At 37.0% G+C, this 21,609-nt stretch overlaps 1 protein-coding gene across 2 annotated transcripts in view; it reads left to right on the top strand.

Moving 5' to 3' along the window:
- LOC134546197 (microtubule-associated protein futsch-like) overlaps nt 1-21,609 on the top strand; it is an 843,281-nt gene that overhangs the window by 755,583 nt on the left and 66,089 nt on the right. For both annotated transcript variants that reach the window (XM_063388803.1, XM_063388804.1), the window contains 5 exons: nt 292-387; nt 6,547-6,774; nt 11,397-11,541; nt 11,918-12,060; nt 12,671-12,795. In XM_063388803.1, coding sequence (XP_063244873.1) covers nt 292-387; nt 6,547-6,774; nt 11,397-11,541; nt 11,918-12,060; nt 12,671-12,795 — 737 coding nt within the window. The remainder of the gene's footprint in view (nt 1-291; nt 388-6,546; nt 6,775-11,396; nt 11,542-11,917; nt 12,061-12,670; nt 12,796-21,609) is intronic.

Raw genomic sequence — 21,609 nt, 5'->3', positions numbered from 1 at the left:
GTGCTGCCTGCATTTTTAGCTTGCTCAGAGTTCATTGTATTGTCAGTTTTTATTTCAGTATACAAGTTTTTTTCTATTTAATAATGGATTACATTTCACATTTTACATATTCACTCCTTGGTATTCCCATTTGAAATCTGGCGAAATTGCTAATCTGTGAATTTTCATGGGAACCATTCCGAAGTGCCAAAAGGTATGAGGTCTCCCGACCGTCTTCAGTTGAACCGTGCCTCGGCTGCTCTGAGGCTCTGGTGCTAGGAGAAGTAAGAGGGTGTGGGGGGTGGTGTGCAGGTGCTCAGCCGGGCGGTTGTGGACCACGGGGGTGGCAGTCTGCTGCCCGCGCCTCCGGCCACTCACAAGGACGTCCGCATCCCTGCTGACCAGCAGGTGAGTCGTGCCTACGCACACTGAAATATTTGTGTGGAATTATCTTAAAGAGGTCAAACTATTAATTTATATATATATGTGTGTGTGTGTGTGTGTGTGTGTGTGTACTCACACACATATATATGTATGTATATGAGGGTTGTTTGATATTAAGGGAAACTATTTTTAAAACAATAAATTTAAAAAATAAATCTGTTATTAAAAAAAATGGGTGCTTGTACTTATGTACGCGCTTTAAAAGTTATTATTACTTGGCGTAATAAAAAAATAACTTTAATTTTGCATGTTAATAATGAAATGAAATAATGAAAGAACTGGAGTGATATAAATATGGTTGGTAAAGTATAAATTCAATCAAATTAAAATATTTATATAAATGATCAGTATTCAATGTTAATATATAATATGTGTATAAAGTTAATTATTAAATCTAGTTAAATAATTGATATTAATTTTAATTTATAATGCAAATAAATTATACAGACAAGAACATAACCTCACAAACACTCCCATGAAAACGGCCAGGAGACTACTAAACTTTCCACAGACACACTCTTCCAGCGACAATGGAATCTTACAAGCAACCTGACATCATTATGCATATGGCCCATATGACCCATGTGGAGCTAGGCTCGACTTCCCCCCCGCTAGCACTCACCGGCCCGCTCTCAGCGGCGGACACGCTATGTTACTGCTTGTGGGGTCTTGAGGCGCCCCACACACCTCCGTCTCTGTGCTGGGAAAATTGTGGTCGAGAATTAAGTGCAACAAGTCGGGTGAATATTGAGCTTTATTGGCGCCGACACGTACACTGACGACGCACACAGAAAACAGCACATAGTCCAGCTTTCATGCTGACCAGGACACCGCGTGGCCCGGCCCCAAAAGTATAAGTCCACCGATTAATCCAAAACACTCCGGGTAACTTTAATTAATTAATTTACACAGTCTGCTGCCGGGGTCATGGTGTAAGGAAGAGGAGGTGAAACCGTCCGGCCGCCCAAACTCGTCCTCTACTGCGCACTACGTCACCTTGGTCGCACCGCCCGGTCTACACGCAGCCCGCTTACGGGAATACCACGCACAGACAGTTCATTTACAATCATTTGAATAGTGAGAGTTACCATGAAGCGTAAAAATACTTTGCTACGTACATTGTATAGCATGTATTTAGAACATACAGTTTAAATAAATATATTAGTATCAAAACACAGGGTTTATATTAATAATAAAATTAATGAAGCAATATTTTTTCTGTTGACTGGGTCTTGTATTTATCTAGATACCGCAATGGCCATAAATGTCAGCACTGTCGGGAAAAAAAAATGCTTTTACATAAAACGACACAGAATTGTAATGGGAATTCGAATGAATACACCTAGAAAATATTTATTATGAATAATAATAAAATAGAGATAATAAACATTCAGGATGCTGGCAACAAAGAATAATACACACATATTATAAAAAAATCTGACACAAAATAAAGTTTTTTTAAATACTTATTTGTAATTGACATAACCATAAGCGCTTTTGATTTATTTACTAATTTTAATTTTATTTAGTTACAAACAATAAGCAAAAGGATAAATAATGACCAAAAATATATTTAAAAAATATATTTAAAACATATTATTGAACCAAATAGCTCTACAATATTCAGCAAAAATCAGCTTGCAGGCATTACGCTGAGAATGTACTGAGCGATGGTCCGTACAAACTTTATTTTTAAGTATTTAAAACGGCAGTTTTTTAAACGCGTTAAATGCTATTTAAGGCATAAAACACAAACTCTTACACAAAATTGTTGCATTATCTAAACGCTTGAATGGAAAAAATTGGCAAAATAAGAAGTTGATAACAATTCATTCATTTACGTTAATTTTTATTATTGTGTGTAAACTAACAAAATAACACAACACAAGCAGATTGTAATGCTGAAATCTTAAAATACCTTTAGGTAAATAACATATTATTAAAATCAGTATGATCACTTGTAACTAGAGAAGTAGGATAATTCACTTTCACGCACCGCATTTTAAGCGGTATTTTGCATTAACATTATTATGTTAAATACATATGAATAGTAATGAAATAGTAATGAAATAAAAATTAACTTCTTCCAAAGCCTATACGAATTCATTTAAAACAAACATATTAGACCTCGAATTTCAAAAGTGGTTGTTTGTAAGCCTGTTTTGTTTCGGTATATTTTATAATTAATATCTCACAGTTTTGCATGTATATTTAATTATATTTAAACGTAATGATATAATACATCCTCCCCACTCCATTAAAGAGAACATTTTGAACAATATAAAAAAGCACAGAAAGTCTGGGTCAAGTTTCAGTGTTGAATATTTGCTAATGTTTTGTTACAAAATATACAGCTTGTTTCTGATGAATGTACATCCAGTCTATCACAATTCCTGAGGTGTTGTTTTAATCTTCCATAGTGTATAAACTTGCGTACCTGAAAACGGATGTCCTGATTTTGACGGACGTATTCGAGAATTTCCGTTCCATATGTTTGGAGACATACAGCCTAGATCCGTCTCACTACATTTCTTGTCCTGGGTTCGCTTTCGATGCGATGCTTCGAACTACAGGTGTACAGATAGAGCTTCTCACAGATTATGACATGTATATGTTTGTGGAAGCAGGTATTCGCGGTGGTGTAGCGCAAAGCATTAAACGTCATTGCGTAGCCAATAACGCTTATGTACCAGAAACACACGATGCATCCAAGCCATCCACATTCCTGGAGTACATTGATGCAAATAATTTGTATGTCCTTTCCTACCCCTTAAAGCAGAATATTGGTACTTTTGATGATATTTGCTCACTTCATCTTCAAAATAAGAGGAAAATTATTATTGTCTATATTAAAAACTACTACCCCCATTCCCCTTTCCCAACCCTTAACCTGTTCAGTGCCAGGCCACATTTCATGTTTATTCTCTGTAGTTACCAGTAGGGAGTTATATTTAATAATAATAATAATAATAAAAAAAATAATTTTTGTATTTAAATTATAATTAACCTTGGACCAAATTAAAAGGAAAATCACTATTTACTTGAAAATTCTAAAAAAACTACCTCAATCTCTTTAAATGAAGCCTCTAAACTCTGCGTTAAGCATGGGCAGTGCCAGGTAAGTATGACAATAAAAATTTTAAAATTAACCAACAGTCATTAAATTTGATATGCAAGTGAAGGTTTTTTTAGTCTGTATTTGTATATACATTTTTATTTTCTCTTAAATTTATCTTCTTCTTTTGTAAAAGTTTTTTTGTATTATTTATTCCTGTTTTCTGTTACATGCAAATTCTCACAATCTCTCCATTCAGAGTTCCCCCAGACAAGAGAAACCTAAAGCTCAGGGAAAACCCAGGGAATTTAAAATGTATCTTCAAAACCTGGAAAAAAGAGAAATTGACCAAATGTTAGTTATGTACCAACCGGGTTTATTGATTTTGAAAACTAGTGTGTTTCTTTATTGTTTTAAAACCAGTCTGTATTTTAATCACAAATTCATGTGTAGTTGAAAACCCATTTGTTTTGTAAGAGAACAACCAATTAAATAACTGCGTATTAATTTAATTATTAAAAGCACAATTGAATTTCAATTATTCACATTCTGACAATCAGTAATATAATGTTTCTAAGTTTGATCAAATATTGTGGTTTTGTATTAGACAAAGGCATCATTTGTTGCATAGCATTGCTGGAAATGATGACAGTGCAAACTGTGCATTGTGCTGGAGAAGATTTTACGGTTAGTGTCGTGGTTGACACCCCCTGTGTCACACCACCACAAGTCAGACACCCGTCTGGGAACAGCCTTAAACACTCCACGTTTCAAATTATTATTTTGCGCGCTGCTCCAATAAACGAGTGCCCCAAAATTCTTAAGTAAATTATTCAAAGACCTTTTGGAAAAGGAAGAGAACAGAGTAATAGTATTTAAAACGAAAAACATGTAATTACTTGCAATGCCAACAACTTTAATGGGACTACTTGCGCATGAACATGGCAGGCAATTTAATTGAAAACAAAATCTCAAAAATATTACAATAATGCCTATAACCTTTTGCCCTATAGTGCTACAGAGGCTTTTAATAGAGCCACGTTTTAGTATATACCAATAAATATATACTGTAATAAAATCTAACATTGATGACAAGCAGCTCCAAAAAAAAATATATATATATGTATATAAATAATGAATTACAATTCTTTTTAAATAAAAGTTAATAAAAATAAATGTCACTCTAAAATGTCTTAATTACACCCGGGTGATTTTTAATTTACGACGCTTCGCGGCAAGCATGATACAAGGTTCGTTAAAAATGGGTACCACGATGGAACATACACTCGAAGTTGTGGGCAGGGTCTTTTGGCAGAAGTTATTTTTCGGATTATTCACTCTTATTTTGGCAAAGTCCAAATCAACACCCCGGGGTTACAGGGGCAAAAGTTCGGAGCCGGAATCACTTACTTGGATGAACGATGTACGTCGAATCACACCCCGGACCTCCTGGCCCGGAGTTTAGCGGGCTGTTATTTAGCAGAGGTGCTAAATGCTTCATATTAACTCTGCATTCAACGGAAAATGTAGCGTGAATTCTTCTTCTTCTTCTTGGCAGCACCCGTGACAACGAAGTATTCCCCAATGCTCAATACACGTCAGCTGATTTTATTTAAAAAGTATTCGCGAGCTTGGCCCGGCCCAATACCACGAGCCATCATCGCGCCCGTTATGCCCGAAGCGCACATGCGCCACACGGCGATCAGCTGACGACTCACGCACAGCTCATTCTGTCCCTCTTGACGTATTTCCCCCACCACCTTATAGCCTTGGAACAGTCCATTTGCATGCTCACAGCGGGGAAGCGTCGCACACAGTATTTTAATTAAAAGTCCAAAGCGTTATTATTAAATATTAAGAAACTAAACCATTAACGTAAAAAATAACATAATATAAAAACATATTTAAAAATAAGATTTACAAAACTTATAACAAACCAATACTTTCTTTTAAAAAAGGAAAGGGGCAAATATTAAAACTAAAATTACGTAACAGCCATAATTCAAAATTACTTAAAATAAATATAAAATCAAGTGGCCATGCCGCCTATGGCCACATTAGTTTAACATGTTATGGGTGGTTGAAATGTATTTTGATAAGTATCTGTAGTTTACTGTATGTTTGTTATCTTGCAAGATTGGTTGATAATACAGGGGAAAAAATTATTGGTTTAACAGGGAGAACTCAGGGAACTGGTCTAGAGTAAGAGTGTGGGAACCCTGACTCATTCTTAGGATTGTTATGCCACTATAATAACTATTGCTAGAACAAGAAAGTTATTCTTGTAACATTGTAAAATACAGCAAACTTTTAAATTCTTGCCCACTATTATATTTACCTTGCTGGAACATTCAACATCTGGAATGTATGAAGGAGAACCTTTTTTATCAGGATGTAATGGTTTGTCAGTAGTAGCATTAACTGTGTAGGTTTTAACATACCATTTACCAACCGCTCATTTTTTCAAAAAGTTGTATGATTAGGAATGGCATTTAAGATTTATTACACTTTCCTATACACTTTTTTTTTATGGTTTAATTTTTAACATGTATTTTTGGGACATCAACTATTGCTTAAATGGGGGTTTACAGGTATGTTTTTATGTATGAAATATTTGATACAAAGTATTGTGTAAGGATGTAGTGACCCTTTATCTTTAACATTCGACCACAGAATAACACAATCACAGATTTAAGTCCCATTGAGGCACATTGTTGATGTAATGATTACAGTTAGGTGCTGTGCAGGATAGAGACATGTATAGGGCATATCTAGGGGGATGTGGAGGATATCACCCCCCTCCATCGCAAAATCCTAGAAAGTATATCTTTCCCACCAACAAATGGAAAGAATATGGAAGCAAACCTCAGGAAAAGTGGTTCTACTCCCCTCTACGAAATTAAATTTTGCATTCGCTCCTGGGTGTGTGCTGCATTAGTCAGTGCCCCCACGATTCCAGAGTCGGTGCTCCCAGCCAGGTGGCCCTCTTATGTTAGTAACGCGGGTGTTTGTGAAACCGCTGACCATGGGCGGGGAACTGAAACACACTGTGGCTTGGGTGCCTCCAGCCGGACAAGAGCGGGCTGAGCGAGCGCATCATGGAGCTGCGAGCGATGTGTAGCCAGTTCAACCAGAGCTTGGAGGCGAGCCGGCAGACGTTCGACCAGCGTGTGCGTTGCAACAAGGCCGAGCTGGAGAAGGTGGCCGCCCAGATGGCGGAGAATGCACGTCTGGCCGTCGAGGAGTTCTTGGCCAACCACAGGAGTCGGGAGCCGAGCGTCTCTCGGGAGCCACAGGTGAGTTCGCAGTGCAGCACACAGGCTTCAAACACTGCTGTCAGCAAGCAAGTCTCACCATGGACATGAATGTACTGTGAAGCCCCGCTAATCCAGATCCGTTCCTTCGGACATCCGGTTCATCCGGACACAAAAGATGTTTTGTTTTGTTAATCCCACATCAGTTCATAGGTTAAAAACTTAGATATATTTACAGAGTATTATTAAAACTAAAATTAAGCTGTAGGAAAAAAAAAATTTTATAAAAAATTTTTTTTTATAGCTTGTACAGCTAAATCTTGTATTAGGTGCATTTTAAGTAGGTATGGGCTGATCAAATCCTCAAATACCATCAGATCCTTAGTATTGGAAGGATTCAATATTCAAGGAAAAATATTTGAATAAAAATATTAGAGGAAATTAAGTCAATTAAAAACTAAACACAGAATCTCTGAAGTTTACTTGGTAGATTTTTTTTCTTCATACCTAATACTTTACCCAAGATATTATATTTTTAACATGTATTAATGTTAATAAAATTACAATATTTATCGATTCTGGAAACTTTGATTGTGAAAAACCTTTTAAAGGGTAGAATATTTCAACACCTTTGTTAATAGTTTCCATCTATGTTTTACTCTTAACACCTAAATTCGGATTTGAGGGGTATAATCGAGATACTCTTGGAGATTCAAATTCAGTATTCGGAATAAAGAAAATTGGGATTCAACCCATCACTAATTTTAAGTAAAATTCTTTTTAATCCAAACTTTTGGTGATCCGGACAGGGTCCTGTCTCATCTTGTCCGGATTAGCAGGACACTTCTGTACGTACTTAGAACCGTAGTTATTTAACTTTTTCTTGCCGTTTTTCCTCCTTCCTTCTTCTCCAAATAATCCCTCTGTCATAAGGCAGCAAGATGTTTTATTTTCAATGTTTTAGAGAAAGTACTTTATGACTTCAGTGTTCCCAGTGTTGATAGGTCCAATCTATACTAATACATATTATAAAGCTGAAGAGTTTGTTTGTTTGTTTGTTTGTTTGTTTGAACATGCTAATCTCAGGAACCACTGGTCCGATTTGAAAAATTCTTTCAGTGTTGGATAGTACATTTATCGAGGAAGGCTATAGGCTATATTATATTATCAATAACATTAGGAATACTTATTAAAAGTCCAATTTAGAATCAAATGCGTTGGAGGGGGTTAGATACAACATGCAGTACACGTACAAAGTGTGTGTTGACAATGCTGCAGGCGCTAGAAGTTTATTTCCTACTGCCTATTAACATTGTTGCCACGCATTAGATGCCTTATCATTCTTAATTTTCCCATACAAGTAAAAAACACCCGAGTGATATTAACAACGAAGCAATCAGTACCCTCATAAGAGTTCAATTAGTATTTAAATACTTTTTATCACTTTAAATCGCAAACCTAAACAATTGTTTTTTTTCCTCTCTCTGTGTTTAATTTGTTTTTTTTATTGCCCTTTTTTTAAGTATGTATATTTTACAGACTTGAAACTTCACAGTAATGTTCCTTATGTTACGCAGGATGACATTTTCCGAAAATTAAATCCCATGGGTGGTTAAAACCAGGCAACAGTGGGTACTTTGTCTGCATGAGAACAGGATTTTGCATTGTTCATGCCTTCTGCGTCTCCATGGCAACGGGCATCGTGCGGCAGTGGCGTACCCACAAGAAGGGGCATGTATAATGAGCGGCGCAAGAGTGATCTGCCTGTAGACTGGCGTAGCAAAGTACGGGTACATCAGTTGTACGTTGCGTGCACGAGTCGGGAAACCATCGGTGCTATTCATTTTCTCTCCGGTACATTATACAGCATTGTAATAAATTTTCACTGAATTTTTTTTATTTACCATTATTGTAAATGGGAGATGTAGCTTAATTTTTTTCCATTAGTATAGCCGTGCGAAGCCGGGTCGGGCAGCTAGTAAATGTAATATTAGCTGTCACATACATATATCAATAACAAGGTGCTGCATCATTTTCTCTCCGGTACATTATACAGCATTGTAATAAATTTTCACTGAATTTTTTTTATTTACCATTATTGTAAATGGGAGATGTAGCTTAATTTTTTTCCATTAGTATAGCCGTGCGAAGCCGGGTCGGGCAGCTAGTAAATGTAATATTAGCTGTCACATACATATATCAATAACGAGGTGCTGCATCTCCTTAACTATACATCTTTGACTAATACATTGCAACAAAACTCAGCTATCTAAACATCTTTTAGATCTTTGTTTTTCCAAATAATCTCAATATATAGTAACTCAGCAATGAAAATATTTATCAAAGAATACATATCATCCGATCTTAAATATCCATATATTCATGGATATTTTCCACTCCAACAACAAAATATTTTCTGTCTTTTGGAACAATAAAATATGCAGTTCTATAAAAAAATCATGTTGGGTCAGTTTTTATAAATCCTTCAATGTAAATGATCTTGTTGAACAATTAAATACTTAAATATGTATCAAAAAAATCCATTCCTTCATCTCTATGACTTTAAAATAGGCTTCTAAATACCCACAGTGGTTATCAAGAGAGTTAATTCATGTCATGAAATCTATTAAAAAAAGAAGAAAAAAAACCCATGAACTTTACAAAAGAAATAAAAACTTGTATAATTATATTTATTTTTTACACTAACAACAATACCGAAACAAGTCAAATTATCATCAAGTGTGTCAAAATTCATAGGAATGACTTCTACCAATCTCATTACTTTCCTTAATCCTATTTATAACAAAGGGGACAGTTAGATAATCGTCTTTGTATTCTATATGCTAACCACTCACTATTGTTATCCGTATATAATATACAATTTAAATCTTATGTTAAATAGTTATGTATCTTCTATGTTTCATTAAGTATTAATTTTATTTGTGTTTGTTTGCTCGTTGCATTACTATCTTGGATATTTTAATGTTTGTGTATGTTGTGGTCCCTGCAGGTATGTGGTAAAGGCTGCATGCGTATGTTGGCCAACTGCGGTAGTGCATACCTGTTGCGGTGCTTCCCTTTAGGTGGTGTCTGCCTGTCTTGGTGCCTACTAAAAGGCATTTCCCATGTACTTGCAGTAACTACATTGTCTTATGTATTTGTGTGTTGTGCCCACCCTAAAAGTCTCCCAACTGTCTGTGAGCATGTGACAAATAAAATAAATGAATTAATTTTTAATTTTTTTTTGTTTTAGTTAAGGTAGTTTTGTTATCAAAACATTAAAACACACATCTTTGAACATGTTGCTTTCTGGTTCTATAATATGTTCAGTTGTGTTTTCTAGCCATATAAACTCTTGCTTCTATAACTTTGGTTAGTTGCTGATTCCTTGGTTGGATATTGTTACTTTGCACTTTAAAAATGTTTTTCAGAACCAATGGCGGATCCATTTTTGAATTATGGGGAGGCCGGGCGACCGGTGGGTTTAGATGGTGTGGAGTACTTCCCAGTTGAATGGGGAGTCCGAAATGCTGCAAAATAATAGTCCTTTTAATGGCTATTTTAACCCTTTTTTGATGTATTGAAAAGTCATTACCTATTAAAATTAAAAACTAATGTTTTATCTATTTTTAGGAGCACCAAAGTTAAAAATACTACACACGGTACAGTAGCATTAAAGAAAGAAATTGTGCAACACATTAAAAAAAAAATTGAACAGACTTTAAAGGTCAAGTGTTGACTGGAGTATATTTTGTTTGTGGGGGAGGGGAGGTGACACCCAGAGTGTCCTATAGGACTGCCACTGTTCAGAACATCTGAGATGTATGTAGTCAGCCACATTCTAGCCCATTGTGTGCGTGTAATTTTTTTAACATATGCATTCATATTTTACTGTGAAATGTCTCCTCTATCTCATCACAGTAATATGGTTTAATTTTTAAAGACGAGTTGAAGCAGCATTGTCCTCTCGTCTAGATGAGTTTTCAACTTTCATTGGCCAACGCCCAAATTGGTTGCGACAAATGATACATTTTTACCTGGAGGCAGTTCTCTGTTTAATGGCGTGTGTAGTATGTGAGAACCTTTTTCATTGTATGACCAATTGCGTTTGTGAAACCAGAGGGGACATATTCAATTAAGTGTTTTTTTTTTTTTGCTGGAAAATATTTCTTGAAAATCAGATCAGTTTGTCTCTGGAAAAAACCCTGGAAAACTACAAAAGTGAGTGCAACAATTGATGCACCTATCTGCCCAGAAATTTCTGTCTAAGTATACTTGCCCAACCTGTGAAGATAAAAATCTTGTAGGATTAAAAATGTTCAATTATTATTACACTTAATCTGTTTGTATAATCTTAAGTTTTGCTAACACACTTAAATGAATACTTAGATATAATTTCTAAAGAGTTAAAAGGAATTATTTATTTTTAAATAGTTTTTGTTGTTTTCACACACATATGTTCATTTAAATGTTTTTTGATCAAAATAATTTGAAGGCACAAAATATACAGAATAAATAGCAAATATGTCAGTATTTAATTTACTCAGATATGTTTTTATACTGAAACAAGCGAATGTAACAAAACTTCTCATTCGCGACCAATTGTGAAACATTGTAATATGCGACCAGTGGCGGGTTAAAACTAATTCCATTTGTTGTTGCAGGTTTTGCCTGGTGGTGTTTCTGGTGGAATGAGTGCCTTTGATGTGACCAGCGCGTTTGAAGGAATCGAGAGAGATGTTGAAGATGTGCAGATAACAGTAGCTGAAACACTGTTGGATTCTTCACGTGATGCTTCTCTCAGGTCTGGTAAGTGGAGGTATCATCAGCTGACTAATAAACAACATCCGTGTGTTTTAATTTTTTTTAACTCTTCACAATATTCAGCTGTCAAGTATTAGTGTTCCTTGCAAACCTTTTGAAACCATTTAATCTTGTCTTGAACCGGGCATAGCTGAATAAGCTACGCACGGACAATCCTCTGCACAAACCTCTGGCAAGGCCCACGCATGTGTCTGGGTGCATCTTAAGAAAACATACATAATATATATGTATGGTTAAACATTCATGTTTTTTAATATTCATGTTATAATTTAATTGTTACTGCTTAGCAATGAAGATAATTATTTTACATTTGTTTGAGATTGTTCAGCTAGTGTTTGTTGATGTGCACATGCGACTGCAGCAGCGCCAGCCAGCATGCAGCTGTCGGAGAACCTGGAGCTCAATCTGTCCCAAGCCCTCGAGCAGTCAGTATCATCGATGCCCGAGCAGAACTCATCGTCTCGCAGTCAGAAACAGGCTTTGGCCATCGCTGCATGTCACATGGTGAGTTGTGCGCTACATCTTCCTCAAACTTTGAGCCTACTATAGTAGGGCCCACGTAAAGTAGCTATCGAGATTTTTCACCGTAAACTTTCTTGCAAATTTCAACAATTAAATCTCTATACTTTTTTTTTTTTTCCCCCAGTGAGTTGACACTACCATAATTTTTAAATTTTAAAGATTATGATTCTTACATGGTTGATGTACTCAAACGTTTGTCAGTGTGAAATATAAGACAACTTTGTATATTAGACTACAGCAGAGATTACTTCAAATATTGGATGACCTTTAAAATGTAATAACGTTAATCACAAATACAGAATAACCTATAATATGAGCCTAAATATAATATCATGATTTCAAGTACAAGACAGCCTCAAACAAAATGCTATCTTAAGGTGACCTAAAAGGTGTCATGTTTTGATACATATGTATAGTAATGACTTAAGGGACAAGGACCTCCCACCCCATGGGCCTGCTCAGTTAGATGTTTCCATTTCAAAATATCACACTAGGCTAACTATTTAATCAAAATAGTATTTTTGGTTCATAGATGAAGTATGCAGTGTGGAGAAACATGATTTTGTGCCATAATGATTATGTTCATTTCCAGTATGAAGAACTCATTAAAGATGAGGAGAACCGTTGTAAGCAGCATGAGGAATTGATCAGAAAGAAGCTCGATGTGGTAAGCCATAGCTCCAAGTCGCACCTGCAGTGGCTTCTCTTGAAGAAACAGTGAGTAGAAAATTTTGTGGAGAGTTATTGTAGTGTTGTAGTACCCCACGTGTCTTAAAGAATTATTAAATAAGTAGGTAAAAAGATTTGGAAACTCTTAACACTGTGGCCCTCATTTAATAACAATCAAAAGTCGACAACAGAGGCGACACTAGGAGTAAACAAAGAAAATTTAGTGACTCCCTACGAACACTTGGGAGAAAAAGGATTGTTATTATAGATTAATTAAATAAAAACAACAGTTACGTCTATAGACTTCCTTATTTTATTAATCATTGTTCTTTCTTTTTTTATAGATTAAATTTTCCTTTGTAACATCTGTTTTTCATTGATAAGGGATCTTACATAAATTCCTCACAATTACACTTATTATATTATATTCTTTAACGTTATTTACGAGAGGGCCGGCCCTAAATATTTAACAAAAATTACAATATTTAAAGAAATGAATGAAATTAACATCGCTAACTTTAAAGTTTGTACATATAGTCCTTGCAAAACATCATATGAATTTCCTCTCCTCGAACTGCTTTAACTGTCCGCTGTCTTAACTGGGTTAGACTATTTTTGAGTTTGTAAAAAAAATTATTGAATGATGCAGGTATCACCCGGGGCTGTAGGTTGACGGTGATCGAGGTAGTAGGCCTAAAGATGGTGGATTCTGCTCAGGATCCGACTCTAGAGGTTATGGCAAAGGATTTTGGTGGCCCCAAACTTGGAACCCTGTCTGAAACAGAAGTCCAAATTTCAAAGAATCAGACCTGTTTCCAGACAGTATACTTAAATGGCGCAAAAGGCCAATTGAAAGAAATTAAAGGGGGGATGACGTCAAGACTTACCAGAACAGGGTTTTGGTCCTGGCGCTCAGGAGAGGGCATCTCGTTTCGGAAAACCCGAACCACGATTCACGGTAGACGTGGAAGTCTCCATAATTTAAGAAAAAATATATATATATATATAAAAAAAATACTAAGTTTCTCTACTTTTTACTAATCTACTGACTGGTTAATCTAAATTTTCAGATAGGGACTTCATCCCTATAGTCTGAAAGACTACATAATACAAGATGCGATGCCGATAATTCACCGAAGATCGCAGCTACAAAGAGTTACCAGTCAGCCAGGAGGCGCTCACCGAAGTCCCTTCAGCGCGGGATATCATCAGTATATCATAAGCGCTGGATCTCTAGAGAATGGGAGGGGGGTTAGGCTCTGAGCCGAAAATTACCAAGCCCACCCGAAGGTGTCCGGCATAAAATATATTAGATCTTACTGGAGTGACTGCGCGACTGAGGCGCTATCTTTTGGTGGCAAGAAGAAGTACTAAGAAATCGACTTGTGGCCGACGAGAGTGTCACTGCTAGGGGCTTATGGAGCAACCAGAGTTGCCACCTAGCGGCCAGAGATATAAGGGGGAGAAAGATTGTCGTTACCTCCGCGCGAACGCGCTAGTGTCGGCGCTGCCGATGCCCACAAGTGGCGTTAGTGACCATAGCCCGTCGCTAGATGTCGTTAAAGACCAGAATCGTATCTGCGGCTGTCAAGCCTGAGATGGCCTTGAATTCGGTTACCGTCCCCAGGAGTTCACAAGCGGTCATCGCTCCTGTCTTCAATTCTGAGAAGAAAGGGTGGGGGAGCAGGGGGGGGGGATGTCTTCAAAAAACACAGTCTGTGGGACGCAAGGCCCACAGGATCCTCCCGTCGTGTCTTGCTACTAGTGAACCTTATACCGATTCGTGACAGAGTTAGCAGGGCTCATCACTGCTCCACAAGCTGCTGTATGCAAATTTAGTCATGCAGAGAAATTAAGTTACCGGCCTCCGACGTGCCTATAGGCGGGAGAAATATTAGCCAGACTGCTATCCTAGCTTTAGGCTAGCAAAAAAATCAGCTCACCTCGGAGAACAGAGGCTGAGGGCCTGGTAGTAAAGATATAGGAGTAAAAAAAATTAATTTCCAAAAATATTTAATATAACAAAATTTTAAATAAAACGTGCCTAAATCCCTAATACACGGCACAGTGTCAAATGTTGTAGCTACAACAAAGGGTTTGGATGAGCTAGTGACATTCAAGTTAAAACAAGTCACAGTCGTGCCCGGCTATAAAACAACTGATAGGGGAGAGTTGGCTAAAACGGGGTACTTAGTGTTTATATGCTCATTAAGTGGCTGGTAATTATACCTGAGTATCCATTATTTGCAAGGAAACACTATATATATCCCTACTGATATTGTGCATATGAAGAGTCGGATTCAAGCAATGTGAAATAAAAACTTAATATTTTTCTTTCATGTTGCTAAGTATCCTGTTTTATCATACCGGTCGGATAAAACGGGGTACATCAATGTCGAACATATTAGTGCCGGTATTTAGATACAAATTGAGACATATTTAATACAAATGTGTTGACAATGTTATTACATATGATTTATGACTTGCATGTATATTACAGTTTACTATGATACATTAACAAATAGCACAATAAGGAAGTCAAATGTCATTATCAGTTTGTGAGGATCTCATTTTTCAAAATGCCTGAAATCACAGACTCTCTGAGTATCAGTGCAAGTTATACAACACATTTATACCAAAACAATATTCTATCGCTGGAAATAATCACAAGTGTAAGGACCAACATCATCACTGTCTATACCTGCACACTGTTCGTGTGCCCATTCATCGCACATAACACACTTAATCCACCCTTCTTCTGATTTGGAGTTTGAATACAAGTCATAGCAGAAGAGACATGCTGCATTTGTTTCCTCTTCATCAGATGTTTCAGAGTTGTCCTGAGTCATTACGGATATTTTACTGCATTTTTTATTACTGTGGTCTTTGCGAGTTGTAGACTCATTAACATGTGACCTGTCTCTAGATGAATTCAGTTTTCTTTTTACTGTTTTGGGATTAGCAGTAGAACTATGCGCAGATGTCTTACTTTGTGCAGCAATTAGGCCTAGTTCATTTTTATAAGGGGAGCTCGTGAGGATCACAGTTTTGCCACGTAACCTGTTATTTTTGGTTTCAACCTTCCTCTGAGCTATAGGTATGGGTTTAATGCCGATGTGGCTGTTGATGTGGATGCTTCGGAATCCAAAAGACACTGCGAAAATGGCCCATGATATTCACGTTGGCTAGATGCAGGTTCAGATGTGCTGGCCATAGGTTCAGATTCAGCCATGGTAGGTTGTACCAATTGTTGGTGGATGCTTGAAATGGCCAAACTTTGCTTCCTCTAAAGGCCTTTCAGTGGTTTCAGCAGGTTGGAACATCCAGCCCAAGCCTAAAACATAATAATTCACACATTATGATGCTTCTTATTTTAAAAAGTCAACATTCAGCAAAATAATAGAGATTTTATTTAGTTTTTTTTCCAATAAATATATTAAAAACTGATAAATATTTATTTTTTACACTTCTCAGAATGCAATAATTTTAAAGTGCTTGCCTTTCTTAGTACCATCCTCAAGCGATAAACCAGTTCTGGCTTTTTTCACTCTCGCTTTAAGAAGTTGATTGTTGGACGCCAAACATTTTAGAAGCCTTAAGGTCCCATTCTGGCAGCCAAAACCTCAACAACTGCATTTTTCATAGCATCTTGAGACCAAGACTGTCTGTTGGTTTGGCGAACATAAGGCATGATGATTCACTGTCTAAATAAAATACTGTACATTAATTTGTGCCCGAAACCAAATAAATAATGGTTTAGAACTTATGGGTAACAATATCAAATGATCATTGTACTTAAAGCTATAGTTAAGAAACGGTTTGATAAAACAGGGCATAGTCGGATAAAACAGGGTACTACCCTGTTTTAACCGACCACGCAGTACCTTGTTTTGTCAGACTACGCCTTGCTACAAAATAAATTCATTTATAAGGAAAGATGAGAAACGTACAAGATAGTACACACACGTATTTGTAGTGCATACTACACTCATTTCTATGCCCACTCACCTGTATAGTTTGACGGTTTCATTCATCTGCAGTTATCATACAAACAAAAGCCAAAAATTACATCACATCAGTCAGAAAACACACTTTTCTCAATATACAACGCTTGACGCTGCCGACTGCCGCGCTATTTGTTGCTGGCTAGCAGTACATGTACGAGTAATTAACTGACACGAGCAGAGGTAGATGGCAGCACGGTATAGTGGAAATAACAGCGGTACCCCGTTTTACCAGACCACCCGGTTTTGTCCAACTCTCCCCTACTTGCACATACAAAAACAAACCCTTTAAAAAATTATCTCACTGACAGTATCAAGTAGCAAATTGTTAGGTGTAAAACTCTGATTTCAATCACAATCATCCAAAAGATGTTACCCGTTGAACATAAAAGATTTCTGGACTTTTGAACTTTATTCCTCTCACAAAAGATACATTTCTTGGGCTGCCGGACGATGCAACCTCATGGCCCAGCCCTTGCACAACGACCGAACAAAACAAACTCATTACACAGTTTACAGAAAAATTCACTTAGCTGGGAACTTCCCCAAAATACTGCTTTCCTATTGGCTACAACACTTATTCTTACAACTACTATTCAGTGATTCCCTGCTCAGCAGGTCTTCCCATAGTTCTGTCTCTGTCTTTCTCTCACACAGGATGTGAAAACATATCATCTTATCACTTCAGCGCTGCTGTGTCACTGCACATCGTTCTTTTACCTGACTCATTGACCCACGACCTAAACATGTCACTATCACACTATGAACCACATAAGTAATCAAATTTATATTTTAAAATAGACTATTTAAATAATATAAAATACCAAAATCCACACTTACATAAACAGTAATCTAACCTTTCAAGTGAAAGCCAGTATGATTATAGTAAAGAGTCTTTTCAAAATAAAATAATTAAATATCAAAATTAATTACAAGAATATTACTAATATTGGACTACAAGTATAAAAAACTAGGTCTCCAATCAACTGATGTACTGCAGTAGTAAAAACATAATATTTTTTTCTTTTAACAGTACTTGTTAAAGCTGGGAAGGACAGAGTCTTGCAACGTTACAAAGTTTTTAAGAAGTCTAAATAGGAGTGACCCAGCTTGGAACCGTGGGAGGGGCGAATGTGTGAGGGTTTTGTGAGGAATGGAATACCTCCCAGCTAAATGGGAAGCACAAATTAAAAAAAAAATTACAGTTTCATTAAAAAGAATTTTAACTCATTTCTCACATCTTTAAAATTCATTATCAAAGATATTAAGTAAATAATTTTTTTTTTGTTATCTCTGCTTTTTTTTAAGTTACAGTGGTTGTTTGGTTGGGGTGGGAGGGGGGGGAGGGAGATTGCTCCCAATGGTATAGATTAGCTTAGCATTTCCGTGTAGTTATCTATTTTCCACGTTGATTGCAGAAGTCCCTGCATGGATATTGTGACTATACACAAATTATTAGAATCAGTACAGTAATTAAAAACAGAAATGTTCTCAACTAAGAAGCAGAAATATATATATTTTTATTTAAACTCTGTCACCACAATCAAAATGCGTAATGTAGATGTTGACGTTGACAATAGATGGATCGTGTCCTACTCACGCTGCTCACATCAATATTTAGTACTGCAGTTCGGTGAAGTCAATCAAATACATTTCCAAATAAGTCAACAAAGATAGTGACATGGCAGTATTCGGTCTGGCCAATCAAACTGACGAAATCACGCTATTCCAGATAGGGCACTACATCAGCAGCAAGCAAGCGGTTTGGCACGTATTTTCATTCAACATTCACGAGCGAAATCCAACAGTTCAACATCTAGCTTTTCATTTGGAAAATGGCCAGTGTGTTTATTTCACTGAACAAAACACAGAAAATAGAGCTGAGCAGCCACCACACACCATTCTCACCGCTTTCTTTGAATTGTGTTCAACCAACAATTTCGTCAAGACTACGATATCCTAAAGTTCCCAAATATTACACTTGGAACATGTCATAAATCAAATACGCACTTTGTTTGCGATCATTTTAACAAATGTGCACCATTGAGATTACGAGAATTGCTGTAAACACATTGCGAAAGCCTCAGCGAAGACATTCTCAGGCAATCACGCACAACTGATCCTAATCAGGAGTATTTGGACGAGATTTTCAATCAAATGCTATTGCTGATTGAGGATATGTGCATATCCATCAACAACTAAGTCTTTATTCAACTTGGAATGCTGGCTTTGATATGGGACAGAAACAGTGTCCAAGACAGAGATTTGGTGCGAGAACAGCACTTCGGTGTGAACCAGCAACAACAATATGTGGAAACTCAAACAAGGCGGTTGGTTGATGATCAAAAAAATGCTTACGACAAAGTCATGCAATGTGCAACAAACAGAAATGGCAGACTTTTTTTTTCTCAATGCACCAGGAGGAACAGGCAAAACATTCCTCATCAATTTGATATTGGCATCGGTTCGAATGCAGAATTGGAATGCACTCGCAGTGGCATCATGGAGAATTGCATTAACACTATTGGACGGCGGACGCACTGCGCACTCAGCACTCAAGCTTCCATTGAATTTGACAGAAACACCAACTTGCAACATCAGAAAAAACTCCAGCATGGCCACAGTCCTTAAAACGTGCAAAATTATCATTTGGGACAGTGGCCCATAAGAAATTGTTTGAAGCACTTGACCGGACTCTGTGATTTTCGAGGAAACAACCAACCGATGTGAGGTGCTCTTATTCTTCTTGCTGGTGATTTCCGCCAAACTTTGCCTGTTATTTCGCAATCAATGCCCGCAAATGAGCTGAACGCATGCTTGAAATCATCGTATCTTTGTAACCGAGTCGAGAAATCACGCTGTCGACGAACATGCGTTTGCATTTGCTGCAAGACCCGTCTGCCCGAACATTCTCAAATATACTTTTGGACATCGGAAATGGCAAAATTCCAATTGGTCGCGCCACAAATGAGATTTCGTTCCCGCCGAACTTCTGTCTAATGCAACTGAATATTCAAGCTGTTGTCGACAATGTATTCTCAAGTCTAACAACCAACTACAAAGATCCAATTTTGGCACCAAAAAATGATGATGTCAACAAGCCAATGGGCAAATTCAATTGAAACTGCCCGGCGAAACAGTCAAATACAAATCAATCAACTCAGTAATGGACGAAGAACAACCCGTCAATTATCCGCCAGAATTTTTGAATTCATGGGAACCACCCGGAATGTCACCGCACATTATTAACATTGAAGGTTGGATCACCAGTGATGCTTATTTGCAACTTAAATGCACCAAAGTTGTGCAATGGAACCAGATTGACCATCAAAATTGTCACCAAATTTAATTGAGGCAACAATCATGGATGGCTAATTCGAAGGTGAATACGTACTGATTCCACACTTACCGATGATTTCCAACGATTTACTTTTCAAATTCAAGTGGCTCCAGTTCCCTTTGCACCTTGCCGTTGCTATTACTATCAACAAAGCACAAGGCCAATCGTTGACAATTGCTGGCTTAAATTTGGAAAATTTATGTTTTTCACATAGCCAATTGTATGTGGCTGGCTCCTGAGTTGGCACACACACTCCCATTTGCCTTAAATACATGTGTTTTTTTTTTCCTTGGGTGTAGCAAGGCACTGCACCTATAGATATCTGCTAAAACTTCATCATATGACCACCCTCATCCATTCACCATAAGTCATCTGGCTATAAATAATTAGTGCTACTCATGGGTCGCTAGTGTGTGTGTGTGTCATGTATGTATATACACACACGCACACACACACAGATATATAGCACAATTGGTTAAGGGCGCCTTTGGCTGGTTGTAAATGCACTACGGCATATATAGATGTGTTCTTGCTCAGAGCTGGGTGGCAACCTCTCCCTGCCCCTGCTCTTAGTACCTTCCCTCCCCCCCTCGAAGTACTCTTGACCTTGAGACGGCTGGGTCCACCGCCTTGTCACATGCGTCTGAATCGCTATTTACTTCTTTAGTTGCCATAGTTGGCGCGTCAATTACACACAACATGTTTTGTGTTGGGATATTGCAAAATACTTATTTTAGTGGTTAATAGTAACGTGTTAGCAATACAATGTATTGTGTATATGTTACACAGACAATTGTGACTATGCGTAAAAATAATTCTGTCAGAATCACTGTTTTAAATGCATGTCTAGACACTACTATACATAAGACTGTTGTTTTTAATGTGATTGTTTTTCGGTTATTCGCAAAACTTTTTGAAAACCTCTTTGGTGCCACCAGTACCGCTGTGCTGTGAATGAACATTTTAATTTATAATCTTTTAATACCAAAAATGTTTAACTATTGAAATTTTCCTTACTTTTTATCTGTATATTTTTTTTAATCAGTCACTAAATTAACAGCATTTCAGCACCAATGCCGGCAGTTTTATTCAGTCACAGGGGTGTTAAAAATACAGCCTTGGCAAACAGGCAAGTTTCCAGACTGAAGTAGTCGGTATATTTGGAATATAAATAATTTAACAAGCGCATATTTGTTACTATCGGCTTTTACATTTTGGGGTGTGATAACGTAATTTTTTACGTTTCAGTTTTAGGATGTTTGGTATCAAATAAAAAGTAGTTACTTTTTAAAAATGGTAATAAGAACAAAATCGTCAACTGAAACAAATCTAACCGAATGTTTTGCGAATGCTAAATCTTTAAAGAAAACTATGTATTCAATAATTGTTAAATTTTCAATTAACAAATTACAGCAAAAAAAATTTCTTCAAAGAAGCTACAACAACATTTTATGTCATTCAGCTTTCTTCGTAAGCACTGAACCACACAGTTTGGTCAGTATGAAAAATTGAGTAAAA

The sequence above is a fragment of the Bacillus rossius genome, chromosome 1 (genome assembly GCF_032445375.1).
Source record: "Bacillus rossius redtenbacheri isolate Brsri chromosome 1, Brsri_v3, whole genome shotgun sequence".
NCBI classification, from domain to species: Eukaryota; Metazoa; Arthropoda; class Insecta; order Phasmatodea; family Bacillidae; genus Bacillus; species Bacillus rossius.
This window is presented reverse-complemented; position numbering and strand designations above follow the sequence as displayed.